We start from the raw sequence: 18,721 nt of genomic DNA, 5'->3' as shown, positions 1-18,721 counted from the left end.
GTTGGGGGGGTTCAATCTGTCCCACCCGATGGCCCTGTAGAGCAGGGCAAGGTCTAGAGACAGGCTGGGACAAGGGCTTAGTGGCACGGCTTAAATGGAGCAGGATCAGAGCTGGGCTCCCATCCAAGGTTCAGGGCAAGGCACAACCCTCCTGGCTTTGCAGCCTCTGGAGAGCACATTCCCATGATGGATTCCCAGCAGCAGGAGCAGCAAGCTTCCCAAAAGGGCCCGAATCCCATCACTGAGCAGCCTCCTTCTCAGGCTACTTGTGATCTTGGGATCTCTGGAGAAAGCACCGAATAAGAAGGAATTTCTCCCTCCTTTGAGGCTCTTGTTTCCCTCCTCCCTAGGGAACATCCCTTCCCCCTGCAGCAATGCAAGTCTGAAGCCAACCCATCAATCTGCCCAGGGCTCTTCCCACCATCCTTCTGTTCCCAAAAGCTTCCTGCTGGGAAACCATCAGCTGCAGTCAGAGCCCTGCTTGCTTCCTCCATTGGCATTTATAGGATGTGATTTGAACAGTCAGGGTAAGGCATAGGTTTGGAGTCTTGGGAGCATCCCAGTTTGTGGTTGTATGTCTAGAGGGTCTCCATCACTGTTTCTGTCCCTCTTGCTTCAATCCCACACCGTCACTTTCACCTTTACAGGGGAATAGGAGCATCCATGAGGATGAGAGAGCTGGATGGGGCTTGGAGCATCCTGCTCTAGTGGAAGGTGTCCCTGCCCATGGAACTGGATGAGCTTTAAGATGCCTTCAACCCAAACCAGTCTGAGCCCTCGAGCATCATCTCCTCTCCCAACCCTGACACAGGAGGGGTCTTGTCACCAATGGGAGTGACACCAACCGGGAATGCTGCACCTCTCCCTCCTTCACAGCAACATGCAGGTATCATCCTCCTGCCCATTCCTTTTCCTCTTCCTGTTTTATTCACACCCCGATCCATGGGGTGGGTTTGGTGTCCCTGAAACAAGGTGATGCCAAGCTTCTTCCCAAACCCACCCACAGTCATCTCCCTGCCGGATCAGCTTTAAACAATCCCGATGTGAGTATACATGGAAGCAGAGATTGCAAAGCCTATACAAACACTCCCAGCTAACTGGGTTAGACACAGCAGATGTTAATGTTTAGCAAGCAGGGATGTGCCAAGAGGGTAAGGGAAAAGGTTTTCCTCCACAGTGAGAAGGGAAAGGGGATGTGGCTGCTGGAGCTGCTGGAACTGGTCCTTTTTTGGGTGGTGATGGGATGCAGGAGGCAGTGGTGCAGCCTGGAGCATCCCCAAACCCCCTCACCCATCCTGGTACCTCTTGCTTGGCTCCAGTTCAGCCCAGCATGCCACCCAAATCATGGAATCATAGACCAGTTTGGCTTGGAAGGGACCTTCGAGCTCATCCAGTCCAACCTGCAATGAGCAGGGACATCACCAACTAGATCAGTTGCCCAAATCATCCGTGCTGGGATGGATGTCACCATTGCAGGGCACGCTCCAGAGGGTTTGTTAGTCAGGAATACTTGGTCTCCATAAGGAGCCAAGCTGCAGCATGTGCAGGAAAGCAGCCACCATCCTAAACAAATGTTATCTTAGCAAATGGGTTTGTTATGCTTGTGGGCTTCCTTGAGGAGCAGTTCTTAATCTAGGAAAGCCACAGCCCCAACACGGAGGGAAGCTTTTCATTATCGGCTCCAGGAGCTTGGAGATGGGAGATTAGGGGCAAAACCACACAAATCCTCTTCTCCAGGAAAGGAAAACATGGGATCTCTATTCAGTGAGATGTGAAAAGGCCTTGGAAGCACTGGCTGCATCCAGATGTTAATTCGGGTAGCCCAAACCATGATGGGGGTGAGCAGATGTGATGCTTTAGCACATAAAACCTGACAGCAAGTGGAGAAAGGAGCCCCACACTCATGGCAATGCCATTTCCTCATCTTGCCCCTTTCTTTGCATCATTTCCCACAGTATTTTAGCCAGACCCTAGATCTTTCTACCCAGAGAAGCACAATATTGGCTGTTTGTATAGGTAACATAGGCTTGAACCTGGCTTTGAGTGAGAACTCGAGATTGCTTCTAGCTTCAGAGGTTGGTTGGCACAAAACCCTACAGCCACAAGGCTAGAAGATAGATAAATAGATACATACATACATACATACATAGGTAATATAGATGGATGGGTGGATAGGTGGGTAGATAGATACATAGATAGATAGAGATAGATACATGCATACATAAAATATGTAAAATAGGTGGATGGATGGATGGATAGATAGTTAGATAGATAGATATAGATACATAGATAAGATGGATAGATACAGATAGATAGATAGATAGATACATAGATAGATATAGATAGATAGATGCTAGATAGATAGATACAAACACTTGCTCATATTAAGGTGAAATATCTCACTGCTGCTCCATAAAGGGTTTGTTCCCAAGTATTTAGACTCTGTACCCACAATAAGGAGGATTTGGGGCTTTTTCCAACATATCTGTCCTTCATTCCCACCCAGCATCCCTCTATCCCAAAGTGGGGTTTGATTTACTCAGTGCCACAAGGGGAATGTTATCAGGGGTTTGTTTTTCATCTCCTTCCCTCTCCACTTTTATCAGTTATTCAGTGTGGGTTTGTTACTTTCCATGTTCACTTTGGGTCTCATTACTCCATCCCCGAGGCTGCTGAAGCAGAAAATACAGGGCAAATCATGATTCTTCCGTGTTCTTTGGAACAAGGCAAGGAAAAGGCTCCAGGGAGAGGGTGGGATTCGCCTCTCTTTGCTTTTTTCACAGGCAATATTAAAAGGAGAAATGGGAAAAGGCAGCTGGAAGTTAACCCTTGCTGGGGCTGCATCCCCACACCATGGAGGGGGAGGAGCAAGAGGATGATCCAGAGGAATCAGAAACAGGAGTCCTGGTGCTTTGTGGCTCTGCAGCAGCAGGAAGAATGGGAAGGTGAGATGGAAGAGAGGAAGAGGAGGCGCAGTGTGGTACCCAAAGCAAAGCGAGGGGCAGGGATGTGCCTTTGTGATGGGTTGGTAAAGATACTGAAAGGAAGCAAGCCCATTGACTCCTCCACACATGCATGTGAAGTGCTGAGTGCTTTTCTTGGTCAGGTCCAAATGGGAAGTGTTGGCAGCAATTGGAAAACCACCTTCTGTTGGATTCCTGCAGATCCCTGGGGCCTGTCTGATTGCATCTACATTGGGGAGGGGAGGGAAGGGGAAAGGAAAAGGAGAAAGTGATGAAAAGGGAAAGGGGAAAGTGAAAAGGGAAAGGGGAAAGTGGAAAGGGAAAGGGGAAAAGGAAGGATCATTTATACTGGAGATGGACTTTGTTTTAAATAAAGAGCAGCTTAAATGCTTAATTTCAGTGCTTCACGAGTTCTTCAAGACATGAGGTCCTTGCTCTGGAGGACACAATCCGAAGGGCTGGAAGGCAGATCCATGTTGTCTCTTTTTGCTTCCCTTTCTCTTCCTCAAAAGCAGGGGGAGAATAGGCTTAAAAGGGATTGAGCTGAAGCTTCCTTCTCATTTCAAACAGCAAACAAGCCCACTGCTAACAGCATGAAAGTGATTTCCCTCCCTCCCCATCACCTTTGGAAGCTTTGTTCCTTGCCCCTCTGCAGGCACCAGCTCATGGAGAGGCTCCGGCTGCTCTGCACTGCTCCAGGGATGCAGAGAAGGCAAAAATCCCTGGATTCAGGTGGGATAACAGCTGCTTTGCATTAGCATCTCCCTCTTGGGCTTCCCCTTTGTTTTTCTTCTTTCTCCTTGTTTCCTTTGCTCTCCGCTCACTCCTTTGGGATTGCAGAAACACAGCACAGGTTTTCCCTGTCTTTCAGTGTCCGTGTTTGTTTTCCTGCCTAATATATCCTCACCTCCAAAGTGAGTGCTGAAGCCAGGGGTTAATGAGTAACTTGGGAATACCATGATCAAGGCCATACTTTTCTGCAGTGATCCTGCATGACCCCAAGTCAGAGCCGTAAACCCCAGATCTCACCTCACCCTGAATCCTGGAGGAATCTGAAGATGGATGAAGACGTGACCTTTAACCTCCCTAATTTCACTTAATTCTAGCGTGGGATATGGGGGATTTTTCCCCAAATTCCCTGGGATTTCTTTAAGATGCTCACATGGACCAGGCTTAAGTAGACTCAGTCTGCTCATTCCTCATCACCTCGCTGCATCTTCCCCTCCATCCCTGCCTTGTGTTCCCTGCCCTTCCCTTGTGTTTCTATAGCATATGGGGCTGCTTCTGGACAACACATGCCACAAAGAGCTTGAGTTCTCTCTGTCGTGAGGATGTGGTCCCTGTAATGACCATCATTTGGGATGATAGAACAGATACACAGCCAAAGCTGTGTATTAGCAAGCAAAAAGGGCTCATTCTATGCCATGGGGAGGGATATATTTAGGATACTTTCTCATCTCTCTATACCCCAAAGGCTTTTGATTCAGCAACTCCCAGCATGTGTGGGAAGTTCTTTGCTTACAGGCTGCATCGAGCAGGGAGGTGGTGAAGTGAATGAAGAACATACTTAAGGGCTGAGGAAGATGTGCATCCATAGCAGCTATGCACTGAAATGGGGTCCTGAGGGCAGCTCAGGATCAGAGCATCGCTCAGCCAGCTCCAGCCATTCCCAATGGAGCATCTCCGCTGCTTTGCTGAATCCCTTTGCTCTCTTATCTTTTAATTGAGAGCAAAAAAGCAGCTGTTAATGCAAATCACTCCCCTTACATTCGATCCCATGCAGCCTTGTTCCTTCCATGGCCCCACAACAGCTTTTCCTTCAGGGCTTAATATTTCCAGCGCTGTCAATCCAACACCTCTCACCAGGATTAAATTCAGTTACAAGGGGATGGGGGGGAACTTGAAATAACAAATAATCAAGCCACATTAAATAACCCTTTGGGAGCCCATCCACCTCCCAGCCTTGCTTGGCTGGAGTTGAGATGAATTAGGCTAAATCCAAGCACAGCATCTTCCCCAGGAGGCGCTGGGAAGCTGTTTCCAAGGGCTTTACCTAGTTAAGGGTTATAATCTCTACCAGCTGCCTGATGTACTCAGCTCTGAGGTGCTGACGTGGTCCTCGGCCTACAAACACCCATCTCCTTCTCTCTGCCATCGCTTCCTTAAGGATTATCCATCTATAGGAGCAAAAGGACGGGATGGAGACCTCTGGAATGATAGAACCCTGCTCCTACCATCAGTAAGGAGGTGGGAGTTTGTGTGCTGTAAATCCAAGGCCTTTGCTTGCCAGCTTGGAGTCGGCCGCACAGATTTGGCACTGATGTGTTGTGTAATTAGAGAGAACTAAAGCAGCCCCAGCACCAACCCCCAGAGCTGCAGCAACTGTGGGAACGTGTCACTGTGCTGCCTGAGGAGGTGATGAGGGCAAGTTTAGTCTGGTGCAGGTCACCAGTGAGCACCGGCAGCACCAGGGGGTTGGCAGCGGCTCCTGCGGTGATGCTGGAGCTTGTTTCCATCACCCCACAGCAGCAAAGCTGCCCCAGCTCCATCCTGACCCGGGGTTACCATCACTGACACGTCCTCAGCGCTGCCCGGGTCAGGAAAAGGCTTTTATTCTGCTTGGAAAGCAGGATTGATCCTGCTGGATTTGGGCAGGACCCAGCACAGCCTCTGCTCTGCAGTTATTGTGATGGAGAGGGGATGGGATCTGTCATCCCTGCTCCACATCAGCATCTCATTTGGCATCCCCAACCCCAGGTGAACATCCCCCTTTTCCCTGCGTTGCCCTTCCCAGTTTATTCCCCTCCATCCCAGAGGATGCACGTTCTGCAGGACATGTGTTAGCAATTAGGTCTGTTTGTTCAACCTACGTCTGGTTTTGCTTTTGCCTCCTGGCAAAACCCACTAATAATAATACTAGTAATAATAATAGCAACAATAAGAGCAATGATAACAGCAAGGCCAGATCCCAGCCTTGGGAGCAGATCCACAGCCACGTGGAAACCCTGGACCAGAAAGACATGACCCTCGATGGATTCTCTCCCTGATGTTACACAGTTGATGGCTCAAATAACCCCTATTTTCTCAAGCTTCTTGGGTTTCAGCTTAGGACAAAGGCAAATAAACAGCTTTGCCATCAGTCCCCAGGAGCAGGATGGAGTTTTCAGCCCCTAAAGGCATTTGGGATGCGCTGCCATCAAGCCAGGGATGGGTTTGGAGCGAAACACAAGTGGTTTGGCTGGAGCACCACAGGACACTCCTGTATTAAATCACTGCAAGAGTTCAGCACTTGCTCTCTGTGTTACCACGAGAGCTTCGGAGCCTGGATATCAACATATCCCATCAGGAACACCTCATTCCACTGCACCACAGGGGGTACAATCACTTTTCCTGCCATTTGTACTGCTTAAGATGGAATTAAAGGTGTTTGGAGCAGAGCAGAGGTTGGTCTCATCCAGCATCTTTCTCCCAAGGTGGCCAAAAGGAGATGCATTGAGAGGAGCTCGATGGGGACTCCTGGACACAGCTCCTTGGCCTAAGGGGATGGGTCTCATTCCTACCTTCAGTTCCCTGGGATTTAACCTTGTTTTAACCATAGCAAAGCTGAGGATTAGAAGCTGCAGGTTTCCTTCCTGCAGGATCATTGTCCCATTGCATCAGTGTCCCATGCAGGGAAACATGTAAGGATTAGCCTTATATTATCTACCAGAGGAGACAAATGAACAGGCAAGGGAAGCGAAACACACACTCTTCCAGTGTCACAGCACTGGGAACCATCACTGGCAGCATCCCCTGGTGCATAGAAACCCACCCCTTCCCCTTGGATGCTGTATATGATGCTCGCCATCATTGGGAAGCTATTCCTGCTGCTTCAAGCTTGATGTGGATGCAGGACATCACCTGTGTCCCCTCCCTGGTGCCAGCTGGAGGTATTTGGCTCAATCCCATTAAATCCTTTTGCTTCCTTACAGCAAAGCACCCTGAGCCAACAGAGCAGGATTTAGGGGGCTCTGGCATCACTGTCCTGTTTCTTTCCAGGTAAATACTTGGGGTTCTTGTGGGGTTTTGTCTCTCTGGGTGATTTTTAAGGGCATTTGGTGACAGAGGAGCAAGGCATTGGTTTTAACTTGGTTTCTCCTCCTCATCCAGGGAATAGCTGCAGTACAGGGTTGGAAATCACCCTCCCTGCCCTTGTTTGCAGCTGGAGCCTTTGGATGTATTTGGGCTGAAACGGAGCTTTCCTGTGGGAAAAGGCACAGGATATCAATCCTTTATTGCCCTGCAGGAACTGGTGGCATGTCCCATGGAAAGGAAGGGGGTTATTTCACTGCTGGCATGGGTATAAGAGGAAAAGAGGGCTCTAACCCTGCTTTTCCTGGACCATCCCAAGGTGATGTGGGAATGGGCTGTGACTAAGGCTTTGTCAGCACATGGAGCGGATGACTCCGGAATAGCACGTGTGTCCCAGACAATGGTATGTGTGGACATGGGTTGTTCCAGGATGTGAGAGTGCTGTTCCAGTGTGCATTAACCCATTTAACTCTATATTGCTGTTATCCTGCCAAAGAGCATCCTGATCCCAGGCTCAAATCAACCACCCTCATGCATTTAACATCTCAGTGCAGGGACTAAACCCCATTGGGCTCCTTTATTGCTGCCCATAGCACATCCTATAGCAGAAGCAGGTCAGAACAACCATCTTTGAGGCTTCAAATGGGATGACCATAAGAGATGCTCCATAGCCCCCAAGTCAAGGACACGGGCACCACTGTGTGCCCTGGGGAGCCGTGTGGCTTTAAATACAGTTTATTTCAGGTTTGCTATCAGTATACATGGTATACACAGAGCAGCCAGTCCGAGTGGCATCTCCATCCTTTTGCTGCACACTTGGCAAAAGAACCGCACGCAAAGAGTCCTTCCCTGCCCCATAGACAAGGCTGATGGGTTCTCAGTGGCTTGGAAACCATCTCTTGGGGGTGGCAAGAGACAACAGGGCAGCTCCTTGGAGCTCTGTTCCCCGATGGAAGCTTGGCTATGCAGGAAAACCCTCCGGAAGGGATCTGGTGATGGGAATGGAGACCTGGAAGGGATTCATTAGGGCATTGAATCCCATTCCCACAGCAACCACAGCATCTGCTCCTGATGTGGTCTGGTGTGAGGCATCCCTGCCCATGGCAGGGGGTTGGAACTGGATGATCTTAAGGTCCTTTCCAACCCAACCCATTCCATGACTCTTATCAAGCAGTGTGGAGACCCTGTGTTCAAAAGGCACTATGTCAATCCGTGAGGATGGGTCCCCAAACGTTGTCATAAGGAGTTTGTAAGCTGATGGAAAGGTCTAGCAAGTAAATCCTTGTGCTCCCTCTGTCCTGTTCCTTGTGATCTTCCTTCCTTTGCCCATAGTATTGGGGCAGAAGGGGCACAAGGAGTTTCCATGCTACACCTGCATGGGAGTGAGCAAGCCTCTGGCTGCTGGGACAGCATCTTCTGCCTCCCCATCATCTCTGTGTCCCCCCTATAGCTCCTTCCTGCTGCTCCCAGTAACTGCATCACTCAATGCAGAGGCTCTGGCTTGCTCCCAGTGACAGCAAATGGGTTCAGAGGCACCTTCACCAGCGAGAAAGCAACAAGTGAAGTGGTCCCTGATATGATCTGAGTGAAAGACCCAAGTGATGTGTAAATGGTCCCCTCCGGTTGCAATGGGCATGAGCTGAGGTACAGAACGAACCCTGGAGGGGGAAACTGTTTGTAGGTTCAAAGCCACCTCTTCCTCTGCATGTCCATACCCCACTGAGCCCCTTTCCCACAGTGCACAGCAAACTGGTCCCATTAAGCAGTGAGCACCATTTCCAGAGCGGAGTCAAGTACCAGTGACCGGTGGGGCTGTGTCTGGCCCCATACACTACAGTACAGTTGCTTGGTTTGGGATGCCAGCTCCAATCTCAGCTCCAGAGTGATCCTTTTAGCCCTGAAAAGCTTCAGGCGGGTGGTTTAGAACCTGCCCTGGATCAAGGTGTGCGGGAGCATCCAGCTACACACAGGATACTCACACAGCCCCATCCCAAAGCACCATAGGAAACCCTCATCCAGGTGTGAGAGCCCACTGGGAATAGCGCTGTGCCCGCTCCACCAGGTTTACATCCATTGGGATGGAGGGGGAAGGAAGGAGGTTAAAACAATACAGAGTTAAGCACCATAAAATCTACACTGGTCTGGTCATAGACAGGAGGAGAAAACCATAATGAAGCCACCACCTTCCAGCCTGGCCCAGGGATGCTGCTGGGGCTCCAAGGACCATTCTAGACTGTGAGTCCTTCCCAGTGGAAGCATCAGTCCCAGCACCTCGGTGGTTGGACAATGTCATTTGCCATCATTGCATTGATAAATCCTTTTTGGTCCCATGGAGCATGAGTGTTGGGGGAGCCCAAGGAGGGGGGAGGTAGGCTGGGCCCTGGAAGACAGGGGAGGCTTTTGGCTGTGCAATATATGGGCATCTCCCTGTAGTCGGATCCATCCCGGGCAGTGCTCCTCCTCGTTCCCATCCGTGTTTCCTTCCCAATCCCAGCCTCTGCCCATGGGTTTCCATGTCATTCAGCAGCTTCGAGGTAGATGTTTGTTCCCCCTCTGTCTCCGAGCGACCTGGTCGGTGCCATCCCTCTCAGGCCCATGGGGTGAATGTGCTCGGTCCCTTTGGGTTTCCCCCCAGTTTCCCCTCCCACCCTGTTTTCTATGTGCTATGGACGTCTCCCCCATCCCCAGCCGGAGGAGCACCATGCCCTTCCTCACCAGCACCCCTGGAACCAGCTCAGCACGGCCTCAAGGTGCAGAAATCCAACTCCTGTGGCTTCCTACGGGAATTGCAGCTCTCCCGCGGGAGCAGGCGCCCGGATGGGACCGAGCACTTCAGCGCCCGCCTCTTGAACCCACGACCACAGCTTTTGGAGCAGGGGGACCAAGGTCCAGCATCCCATATGGGGCAGGGCTCCCCGCAGAGCCGGACCTCAGCCGGGCGCTGGGCAGCATCGCACTCGGCTGCGGGTTGCCCATAGGAGTCATGGCAGGCCACGGAGCGCTTCTGCATCCCATCGCCGCAGGTCACAGAGCACGCTTCCCATCCGCCCGCTGCCCACTTGTAGGAAGGACGTTTGTAGCTCGGCCTCCCACCATCCAACCGGTTGGACAGGCTGTTGTTGAGGTCCGGTGGGGTCCTGCCCTCTTTCCTATAGGAGCCTTTGTCCTCCTTGCTCTCCTTGGGGAGGTAGAAGGAATAACGCACCCGCGGAGGGGTCATCTTCCCCACGGACAGCACCTCCAGGGTCAGGGGCTCCTGGATGGGTTTGAAGGCCTGCAGGCTCTCGACGGCGGTGCCGGTGCCGCTGTACCGCAGGACGCTGCCCTTCACCATGAGGTCCCTCTCCACGGCGGATACAATGAAGTGCCCATTGAGCAGGTACTTGCCCTGCCCGTTCTTCAGTGCCAGGTAATTGTCATCACTGATGAGCCCCTTGTAGCCCCGCTGCCTGATGTCGATGTTGGAGGCCCCCGCGGGGATGACCACCACGAAGTTATAGCCATGCCTGGAAGGGAAGGGCAGGGGGTTAAGCAGGAGCATATCCCATCGGGATGGGGTCTCAGGATCTTCCCACCCCATGGTTATCTCCTATGAAGCTCATTTGGGATCTGCTCCTTACAGCGAGCACACAGGAAGGTGCTTCAGTGGGTCACCAGCATGGATGTACCAGAGTACCATCAGCAGGTTAAATGTGTCCTGCTTCTCCTGCAGTGATGGGGACTGCACCAGGAGGCTTTGCTCAGGATTAACTTAAACCCATCACCATAGAATGGTTTGGGTTTGAAGGGCCCTTCGAGATCATCTGGTTCCGACCCTCAACCACCTCCATGGCCTTCCTGCCCCCAGGGATGGGGAAGCACACGCGGTCACCGAACACTTACATGGGTTTGGTGAACAAGCCAGAGACCTTCTTGCAGCTCTTGTTGTCTCCTCCACAGACACTGCACTTATCAAACTTCTTCTTGGAGCCCAGCTTCCCATCACATCCTGCTTTGATGCATTTGCCCTGCACGCAGACCGAGGTGGAGTCTGGGGAGCAAGGGGTCCCATCCACAACCTGCATGAGCAAAACAACTGCTGCGTTTCCCTTTGCCACCTGGATCCATCCAAGGGGTCCTGAGCATCATCCTTTGCTCATGCTCTGCTTGGTACCCAGGATCGTTAGGGATGGCACTGCATCCCTTTACACTGCTCTTCCCATTGCATTGGTGCAAAGGGAGCACACCCTGCCCACACCTGTAGTGGCCATCCTTTGTGCATATCCCACATGCACCTTTACAAGCCCCATAGAAGACCCTCTATGGACCAGCTCCAGCCCTGGAAGAAGGAAGCAGGCACATCCAGGCTGATCCACTCCCTCATCTACCACAACTGCCCCCAAGACAAGGAGAAATCCTTCATTTCCAGGCATTCCAGAGCCATCCCACAGCCCTGATGGTGACCACGGGGGTCCCTCACCCACCTTGGGTGCCAGCACGTAGAAGTAACCAGTGCCATTGGCTCGGCAGATGAGTTTGCATTTATCCCGTGGGGAGACACCAGAGTATTTGGGTACCCAGGAGACAGATGCGGTGAGGCGGTTGGTGCTGTGGCTGTATCCGTTGAAGGCCTCACACTGCTCCTCACGGAAGCTCTTTCCCGGCACTGGAAAAAAGGAGTCGGATGTGCATGGGATTGGGGATCCTGGAGAAGCTGTGGCTGCCCCATCCCTGGCAGTGTTCAAGGCCAGGTTGGACACAGGAGCTTGGAGCATCCTGCTCCAGTGGAAGGTATCCCTGCCCATGGAACTGGATGAGCTTTAAGATCCCTTCCAACCCAAACCATTCCATGGTTCTCTGGAGCTCAGGCTCCAGGTTTAGGGGCTGTCACAGGTCCTGCAGAGAGCCAGGAGCACACGAGCCCTTACCTGCAGCAGAGCAGGGCTCCAGGTTGCAGGAGCGGTACTTGACGCGGATGCCCTCGCAGTAGGAGCCCCCGTTGGCAGGCACGGGGTGGGTGCACTCCCGCTTGGCCAGCTGCACCCCTCCACCACACGTCCTCGAGCACTGCCCATAGGGTGCCCACTTGGCCCAGCCACCATCCACCTGCGGAGATGCAGTAGGGTGAGATGCTGCATCCCCATTACCACCAGCTCCATCCCGATAGGGGGACTCAGCATTCCTTGGCAAGCAAAACCTCTTCCAGATGCCCCCAGACCCATTTGGGACTGGATGGAGCAGGGGCTTTCAGCATCTCTTCTGAATCAAAACCCTTTCCAGTTGCTCCTAAACCCATTTGGGGCTGGATGGAGTAGCACCTCTCAGCATCCCTTGCCAAGCAAAACCTCTTCCAGATGCCCTATCTGGGGCTGCATGGAGCAGGGTCTTTTAGCATCCCTTATAAATCAAAACCTTTTCCAGTTGCTCCTAAACCCATTTGGGGCTGGATGGAGCAGGGACTTTCAGCATCCCTTATAAAGCAAATCAGCTTCCCGATGCCCCCAGGCCCATGTGGGGCTCAGCAGAGGAGTGTCTCTAACCTCCCTTTTGCAAGCCAAACCTCTTCCAATTGCTGCTAACCCCATGTGGGTCTCGATGAAGCAGAGCATCATCCCTCCTTGCGCACACCACCTCCACCTCTTCGTGCATCCTCCTGCCCCCAGCACCGAGAAGGATCCATCCCATCCCAGAGTGACCCCATGGGGCAGTGCAGGTACTCACCCTGTACTTACTGATGTTGTGCCTCTCCACGCAGGAGCCCTTGAGGCAGAATCGCCCCTCACCGCAGCTCGTGCCGTCGGCCCAGGGGAAGTGCCGGGTCTGGCAGACGATCTGGCCCCGTGCCTTGCCCGTGCACCACAGCTTGGCACAGTACTGCATGTAAGGGCAGGGCTTGGAGCCCACCCCGAAGGCCAGCTCGCACTGCTGGTTCAGGCTGTAGCTCGACCCCGGCAGGTCTTCGGGCAGCGGGATGGGCTTGGCCGGCTGGTCCAGTAAGCAGTCTCCTGCAGCGGGGAGGATGGGGAGGTCTGGGGGGTCCTGGGGGGTTGTATGGACCAGTGTGGGGATGGATGGGCAAAGCTATCCCGACCCCGTGCTACCCCAGGGGTGGCCTTCAAGGGGAGACCCAAGTGGCTCCATGGCTGTGGCAGCCTCAGGTTTGATTGATTGATTGATTTCCTCATGGAAATCAATCAGGTTCCTCATGGAAATCAATCAGGTTGGAAAAGAGCATTAAGATCATCGGGTCCAACCATTCTCCAGCACTAACCCATGGCACTGAGGGCCTCGAATGCATGCTTCCAGGGATGGTGATCCCATTCCTTCTATCTCCACAGCCCATCAACCATTCCCAGGCATGGATCCTGCACCCCAGGGACAGGATACAGGTACGAGGGCTCACCATGGCCACTGTCGAGGAAGTCGGTGATGATGGCAGCGCTGCAGGCTGACCAGGGGTTGGCACGGTCTATCTGGATGAGGGTAGGGGACATCATGTGGTTGGTCTTCAGCCGGCCAAAGACCTCCTCACAGGCCTTCACGTTGTCGTGGGGCATGTTGAAGACATGGCCTGGAAAGGGATGAAGAGGGACAATGTGTATAACACAGCTTGGAACAGAGAGACAAGCTTCTTGCAATGGGGATAATGGAGGCACAGAGTGGGGCAGAGCCTTGCAGGGATTGCAAGGGCTGGAGACCCATGGGGAAGGATGAGGCTCCGCACAAGCAGCAGGAGATGCAGGACCAGCACCATTCCCACTGTCCCGGCTGCTCTGTGCATGTGGAAAGGAAGGGAAATGGCAAAGAGAAGGAAACTTCAGCGCTCAACCCCCTCCTTCCTCCTCTTCCTCCTCCCACCGAGCACCACAAGTGTCTGCAGAGGTAGGTTCCTGTTGTTCCAGCCTATGGGCATATCCCAAAGGATGCTGCAAGCCCAGCCCAGGTAGCAACCACAACAGCAAAGCCTTTTGCTTCTCTCCCAGCCGGGTCTCATGCCCCGAGGTGGAGTTTCCCCCTCTCCAGACACCGGGTATTGTCTCATCTTCCGGAGCAGGGTTATTTTGGAGCTCCTGGCATTCCTCCCAGCAGGAATCAGAGAGCAGGAGCCTTACCCAGCTCGTGGGCAGTGGTGAAAGCCGAGGGCAGCCCATCGTCCTCAATGACGGAGCAGCTCCGCTTGGGATCACACATGGTACCCACATCCGCCATCCCCAGCGTGTCGCACGTGGTGGCACCGCACAGGTCCTGCAGGGCATGGAGAAAAGGGGTTATCCTTATGGACAGCACCAGCATCCCTGCTCCCCATCCGCAGCCCAAGTATTCCATGGGGAGCTGATCCCAGACTGCAGCCCAAAGGGATGGGGACCACTGGGCTGGGAACCTCAATCCTGACCCCGACCAGGGTGCAATGGTGTGTTTGCATCCACCCTCATTGTGCACAGCATCCTCCCAGGCATCCTTCAGTGACAGCTTTTCCCACCCAACCAGCTCCTCTGCCCAGGGTGGAGGTGGTTTTGGCATCGGAGTCACTGGGATGGAGTCATTCTGGCTCCATCCTTCAATGCCAGCTCAAGGACCAGACCCAGATGGGTGGATGGGAAGGCCTTGGTGCCTTGACCTGGGAGCTGACCACTTTCCCAACCTCATTTCTCTACTTCCCCCTAGGAACAAGGAGCTCCTGGACTGGGTCCAGTGGTTCCCAAGGCTATGGGAAGTGTTCCTGCCTCTCCAAGACACTTCACATCCATCCCAAGCGCTGCTGGTGGAAGAACAAACCATCGAGGATGACCAGATCCCATGTAAATGCTGCTGGGACAGAGGATGGGAAGGGTCTCATCATCAATGGACCCAAAGGTGCTTGTGCCAATTAAAGATCCATTTGAGGATGCAGCCATGGTGCTAGGGATGGAGCATCACCCGCATCCCTCAGTGCAGCCCCAATGGGGCTGGGAGCTGCTGTGGAGGCCACGCAGGAGGTAGGGAACTGCTTTCCACATGAAAGGGAAACGTTAGGGACTCTCTGGGCTATAAATAAGCGTGATTCATGCTCAGTGCTCCCTGGCCAAGGCGCCGCTTGAAGCCTCACACGAGCAGCTCTGCCAGCGTTTCCAGTGAGGATTCCAAGCTCAGGCAGGTTCAGCCGTGGGTAAAGAACAGTCCCGATGGCTCCAGAGAGCCCCAGATGGCTTTAACAGGAGTTAAAGTGGCCACGGAGCTGGGAGGCTGTGGCTCTGGGTGGAAAACCTCATTGCACAAGGTTCAGCTCTTGCTATGCATCCATGATCCCACCATCCATCAATGCACAGGGACAAGCTGGTGGCATCCCGAATCCCAGGTGGCTTAAATGGGACTGCAGGGTTCCTTGTCCTAAGGAACCAGGGTATTGCCACATTGAGCATCACGCCAAGGATGCAGATTGCCCAAGCTGGGGCTTTGGGGGTGATGCTGGGTCCTGACCCCCCACCAGAACACATCCTTCTGCTTGCAGGGTGCAGGATGGGAGTCAACACAAGGATGGAGCTATGGAGGGGAGCAGAGAGGAGCTCCAGAGGTTTAAAGGGGGACAGCAGCAGGCAAAGGAACTGCTCTGCCTTGAGTTCACTGTCACTGTCACCGAAGGTGGGGGGTGATGCTCAGCACCCCAAGCAGCTCCTATGGGACTCTCCTGCCATCCTGACCTTCCCCCGTGGGCACTTCCAAGGCTTTTCTTCATCCCCTTGGGAGCATCCCGAGATGTTCTGCAGGTCAAACGGGAGGGATCCTTGTGCATTGATTCACCTCCATAGAGGGACCGCTCTCTTTGTCATGGGGGCTTCCTGTGTGCATCCAAAGCAACCCCAACAGGCTGAGCCTTAAACACAGGATTCCAGGTTCAGATTCCACATGTTCCTTAGTCCATTTGGTCGAAGATGTTCGGCTGGTGGGACATGGAGCATCAGGATGGGTGAGAAACCCTTCACTGTGGTGTGTGATGCTGCTTCCAAGAGGCAGGAATGCAGTTGAAGGCTCCAGCAAGCACCAGCTCAGGTAGGAAGGTCCCAGGGCCATGGCTGCTGGTAGATGTGCAGCCATCAGGACTGAGATCCCCAAATCCACATCCAGCAGGGATGGAGCAGAGCCAAGCGGGAGAGGACAGCCCCATTGGAACAACTGGGAGCTGCCTATCAACAGGGCTGGAGGTGAAACTTAAGTCGGGGGCTTTTGTAACAGCCTTTTGGCAGGGAGCGATGCATTGGGGTGTCAGGGGACCACAGATGGATGCACTCAAGGAAGGCAGATGTCTCCTCTGCACTGAGCTTGCCTTGGGATTTCAGGAATGGCTGGGTTAGCAATGGATAAGGAATGCAGCCCGGCCGTGATCCGCAGCCTTGGAATCACTGGGATCGAATCTGACCCATGTGTGGCTCCGGTGACCTCGCTGGGTTTCCATCAGGGATGGAGCTGTTTGCAGCCACCCCGCTCCAGCAGGCTGGGGTTTGACCCTGCCCATGCTCCAGTTGATGCTCCATCATGCTTACAGCTGGATGGAGGACGTGGTCCCTGCCCAGTGACAAGGAGGATGGATAGGATGAGGTCTCTCATCATTCCTGCTCCAGGGATGCGCTGATGCCAGGGTAGGAGCAGCTGAACTAGACTGGATGCTGCATCCTTCCCACCCACAAGTGCTTGACCTGGAAAGGCACTTTGGGAATGGTGTCCCTGCTGTTGAGGGGAGTTCCTGTCCTGTCCCTCATCCTGAAACATCCGGGCAGGGACTGGCACCGCTTCCATGTCACCTGGTTTAATCCAAGAGGGATAAAGGAACTGCCCCATGGTGCTGCAGAGCCCATTCCAAAGGTGAGGAAAAGGCCCTTTTCCCATGTTAGAGGTGGGGAACACCCTCACCTCTCCCCCCTGTGAGGTCTGCAAGCGCTGGCTCCATCTCTGGTGCTCTCCTTCCAGCCCTGAGTGAGATCCATGTGGAGCAGCCAACACGCAGGAGAGCTCCAGGTTCTCAGGAGGACCCCGCATGAGTCAGAGGAAGCAGGGAGAGAGGTGGGATCCTTCCCCGTGAGCAATTCCCAGCCAAGGACAGGGAATCGGGGCCATGCTCCTCCTCTTCTGGGCTCACACCCCCTGGTTTGGGGTGGCTGCTGCCTGTGCCAGAGCCGCTGGGGCTCCTGCCAGGAGCCTGGGGATGGAGCAGCAGGGTTCTGCCTATGGGGCCAACCTGCATCTGCGCACCCCTTGCCCTCACTCAGCCCCCTGCCAGCAAGGGATGGCCCTAGGGGGCTTGGTCCACATCTCCCCAACACCATAAGGATCCATTGGGAAAGGGGGAACAGCCACAGTCGTACACTAAAGGTGGGATGAGGTGGCAGGGGCTCCCTGAAATAGGGGGGCAGCACCTCTGGGTCACCCCCCCCAACACCCCTTGCACCCACCTGCTTGGTGAAGAGGATGGCAGTGTCCCAGTACTCGGGGTGCTTGTCACTGCCCTTGTTCCACTTCTTCTGCCAGGCACAGAAGTTGCGGAGGGTGAGGGCAGCATTCCCGGTCACTTTGGGCCCTTTGTCATCCTGCCCGATGAGCAGGAACTTGACCACGGAGATCTGGATGGGGTTCCGGATGCTGGGGTGCTTGTAGAGCCGAGCGGCCGTGGCCATCAGCGTGAGCAGGTAGTGCTGCAGGTCATCCCCATGGAACTTCACCATGGACTCATCAGCCACCACCAAGGTCTCCACGTATCGGGACACGGAGGCAAAGCGCTTGGCCCGACCCCCTTTCCCCCCTCCGCGTCCCCGGTACTTATCGAGCGCCTGCAGCACGCCGGGGGTGAGCGCGGAGCCCACAGCGCAGCGGGATGCTCCGGCCCCGACGGGGCGGCCGGGGCTGCGGCGCTGCAGGCGATGCTCCCCTCCCGTTGCACCCGCAGCCAGCGGGCTGATGATGTACTCGGCTCCTCGGTAGCCGAAAGCCCCTCGGAGCCCCCCGCAGAGGCTGAGGGCGGCGAAAGACTCCCGGTCCGCGTTGACATCCCCCGAATAGAAGCAGTGCCGGAGGGCAGGGCCGGGCCGGACGGCGGCCCCCAGGTAATGCGAGGCGAAGGAGGGAGCGATGAAGTGAGCATCGGGGGTGAGGTGGAGGTAGAAATCCTCCCCGAAAGCCGAGAGCTGGAAAACCACCGCCTGCCCCCCCCGGGGCGGCTCCGCCGGCCCCCGTCTGAAGTAGGCTCTGCCGTTGATGTCCGGGTCCAAGCGGAGCGGGGTCACCACCTCGGTGTCGTCCAGGGGCAGGCTCAGCCCCGGGGCTCCCAACAGCAGCAGCGGCAGCAGCGGTAGCATCGTCCCGGTGGGATCACATCGGGGAGAGGGTATGGAGGGGGGGGATGAAGTGGATCGGGCCCCCCCTTCCGTCCGTCCGTTGGATGGGGCCGTGCGAGCCGCCTGCCCCCCGGTACCTGCGCTGCGGGGAGCGGAGCGGTTATATGCGGGCGGACGGGGAGGGAGAGCGGGCGGAGCAGTGGGGCCGGCAGAGCCGAGCTCCGCCCGGGGCGGGACCGCGGCGGCTGCCATGGGATAAAGGGGGGGAATGGGATGGGATGGGGGGTGGGATGGACGGGATGGGATGGGGTGAAGTGAAATGGGATAGGAGGGTAGGGTGGGATGGGATGGGGGGAATGGGATGGGATGAGGTGAAGTGAAATGGAATAGGAGGGTAGGGTGGGA

At 54.5% G+C, this 18,721-nt stretch overlaps 1 protein-coding gene across 1 annotated transcript; it reads right to left on the bottom strand.

The window, feature by feature from the left end:
* Positions 1-9,723: 9,723 nt before the first annotated feature.
* ADAMTS15 (ADAM metallopeptidase with thrombospondin type 1 motif 15) lies at positions 9,724-18,434 on the bottom strand. The gene is made up of 8 exons (XM_034069520.1): positions 17,438-18,434; positions 14,126-14,258; positions 13,417-13,584; positions 12,735-13,018; positions 11,942-12,119; positions 11,498-11,679; positions 10,917-11,092; positions 9,724-10,540 (listed from the first exon to the last, which is right to left on the bottom strand). Exons 1-8 carry the CDS (start codon positions 18,335-18,337, stop codon positions 9,769-9,771), a joined length of 2,793 nt encoding a protein of 930 aa, XP_033925411.1. The 5' UTR covers positions 18,338-18,434; the 3' UTR covers positions 9,724-9,768.
* Positions 18,435-18,721: the final 287 nt, after the last annotated feature.

Source organism: Melopsittacus undulatus, chromosome 15, assembly GCF_012275295.1.
Source record: "Melopsittacus undulatus isolate bMelUnd1 chromosome 15, bMelUnd1.mat.Z, whole genome shotgun sequence".
In the NCBI taxonomy this organism is placed as follows: domain Eukaryota; kingdom Metazoa; phylum Chordata; class Aves; order Psittaciformes; family Psittaculidae; genus Melopsittacus; species Melopsittacus undulatus.
The sequence above is the reverse complement of the archived record's forward strand: the minus strand, read 5'-3'. Positions and strand labels throughout refer to the sequence as shown.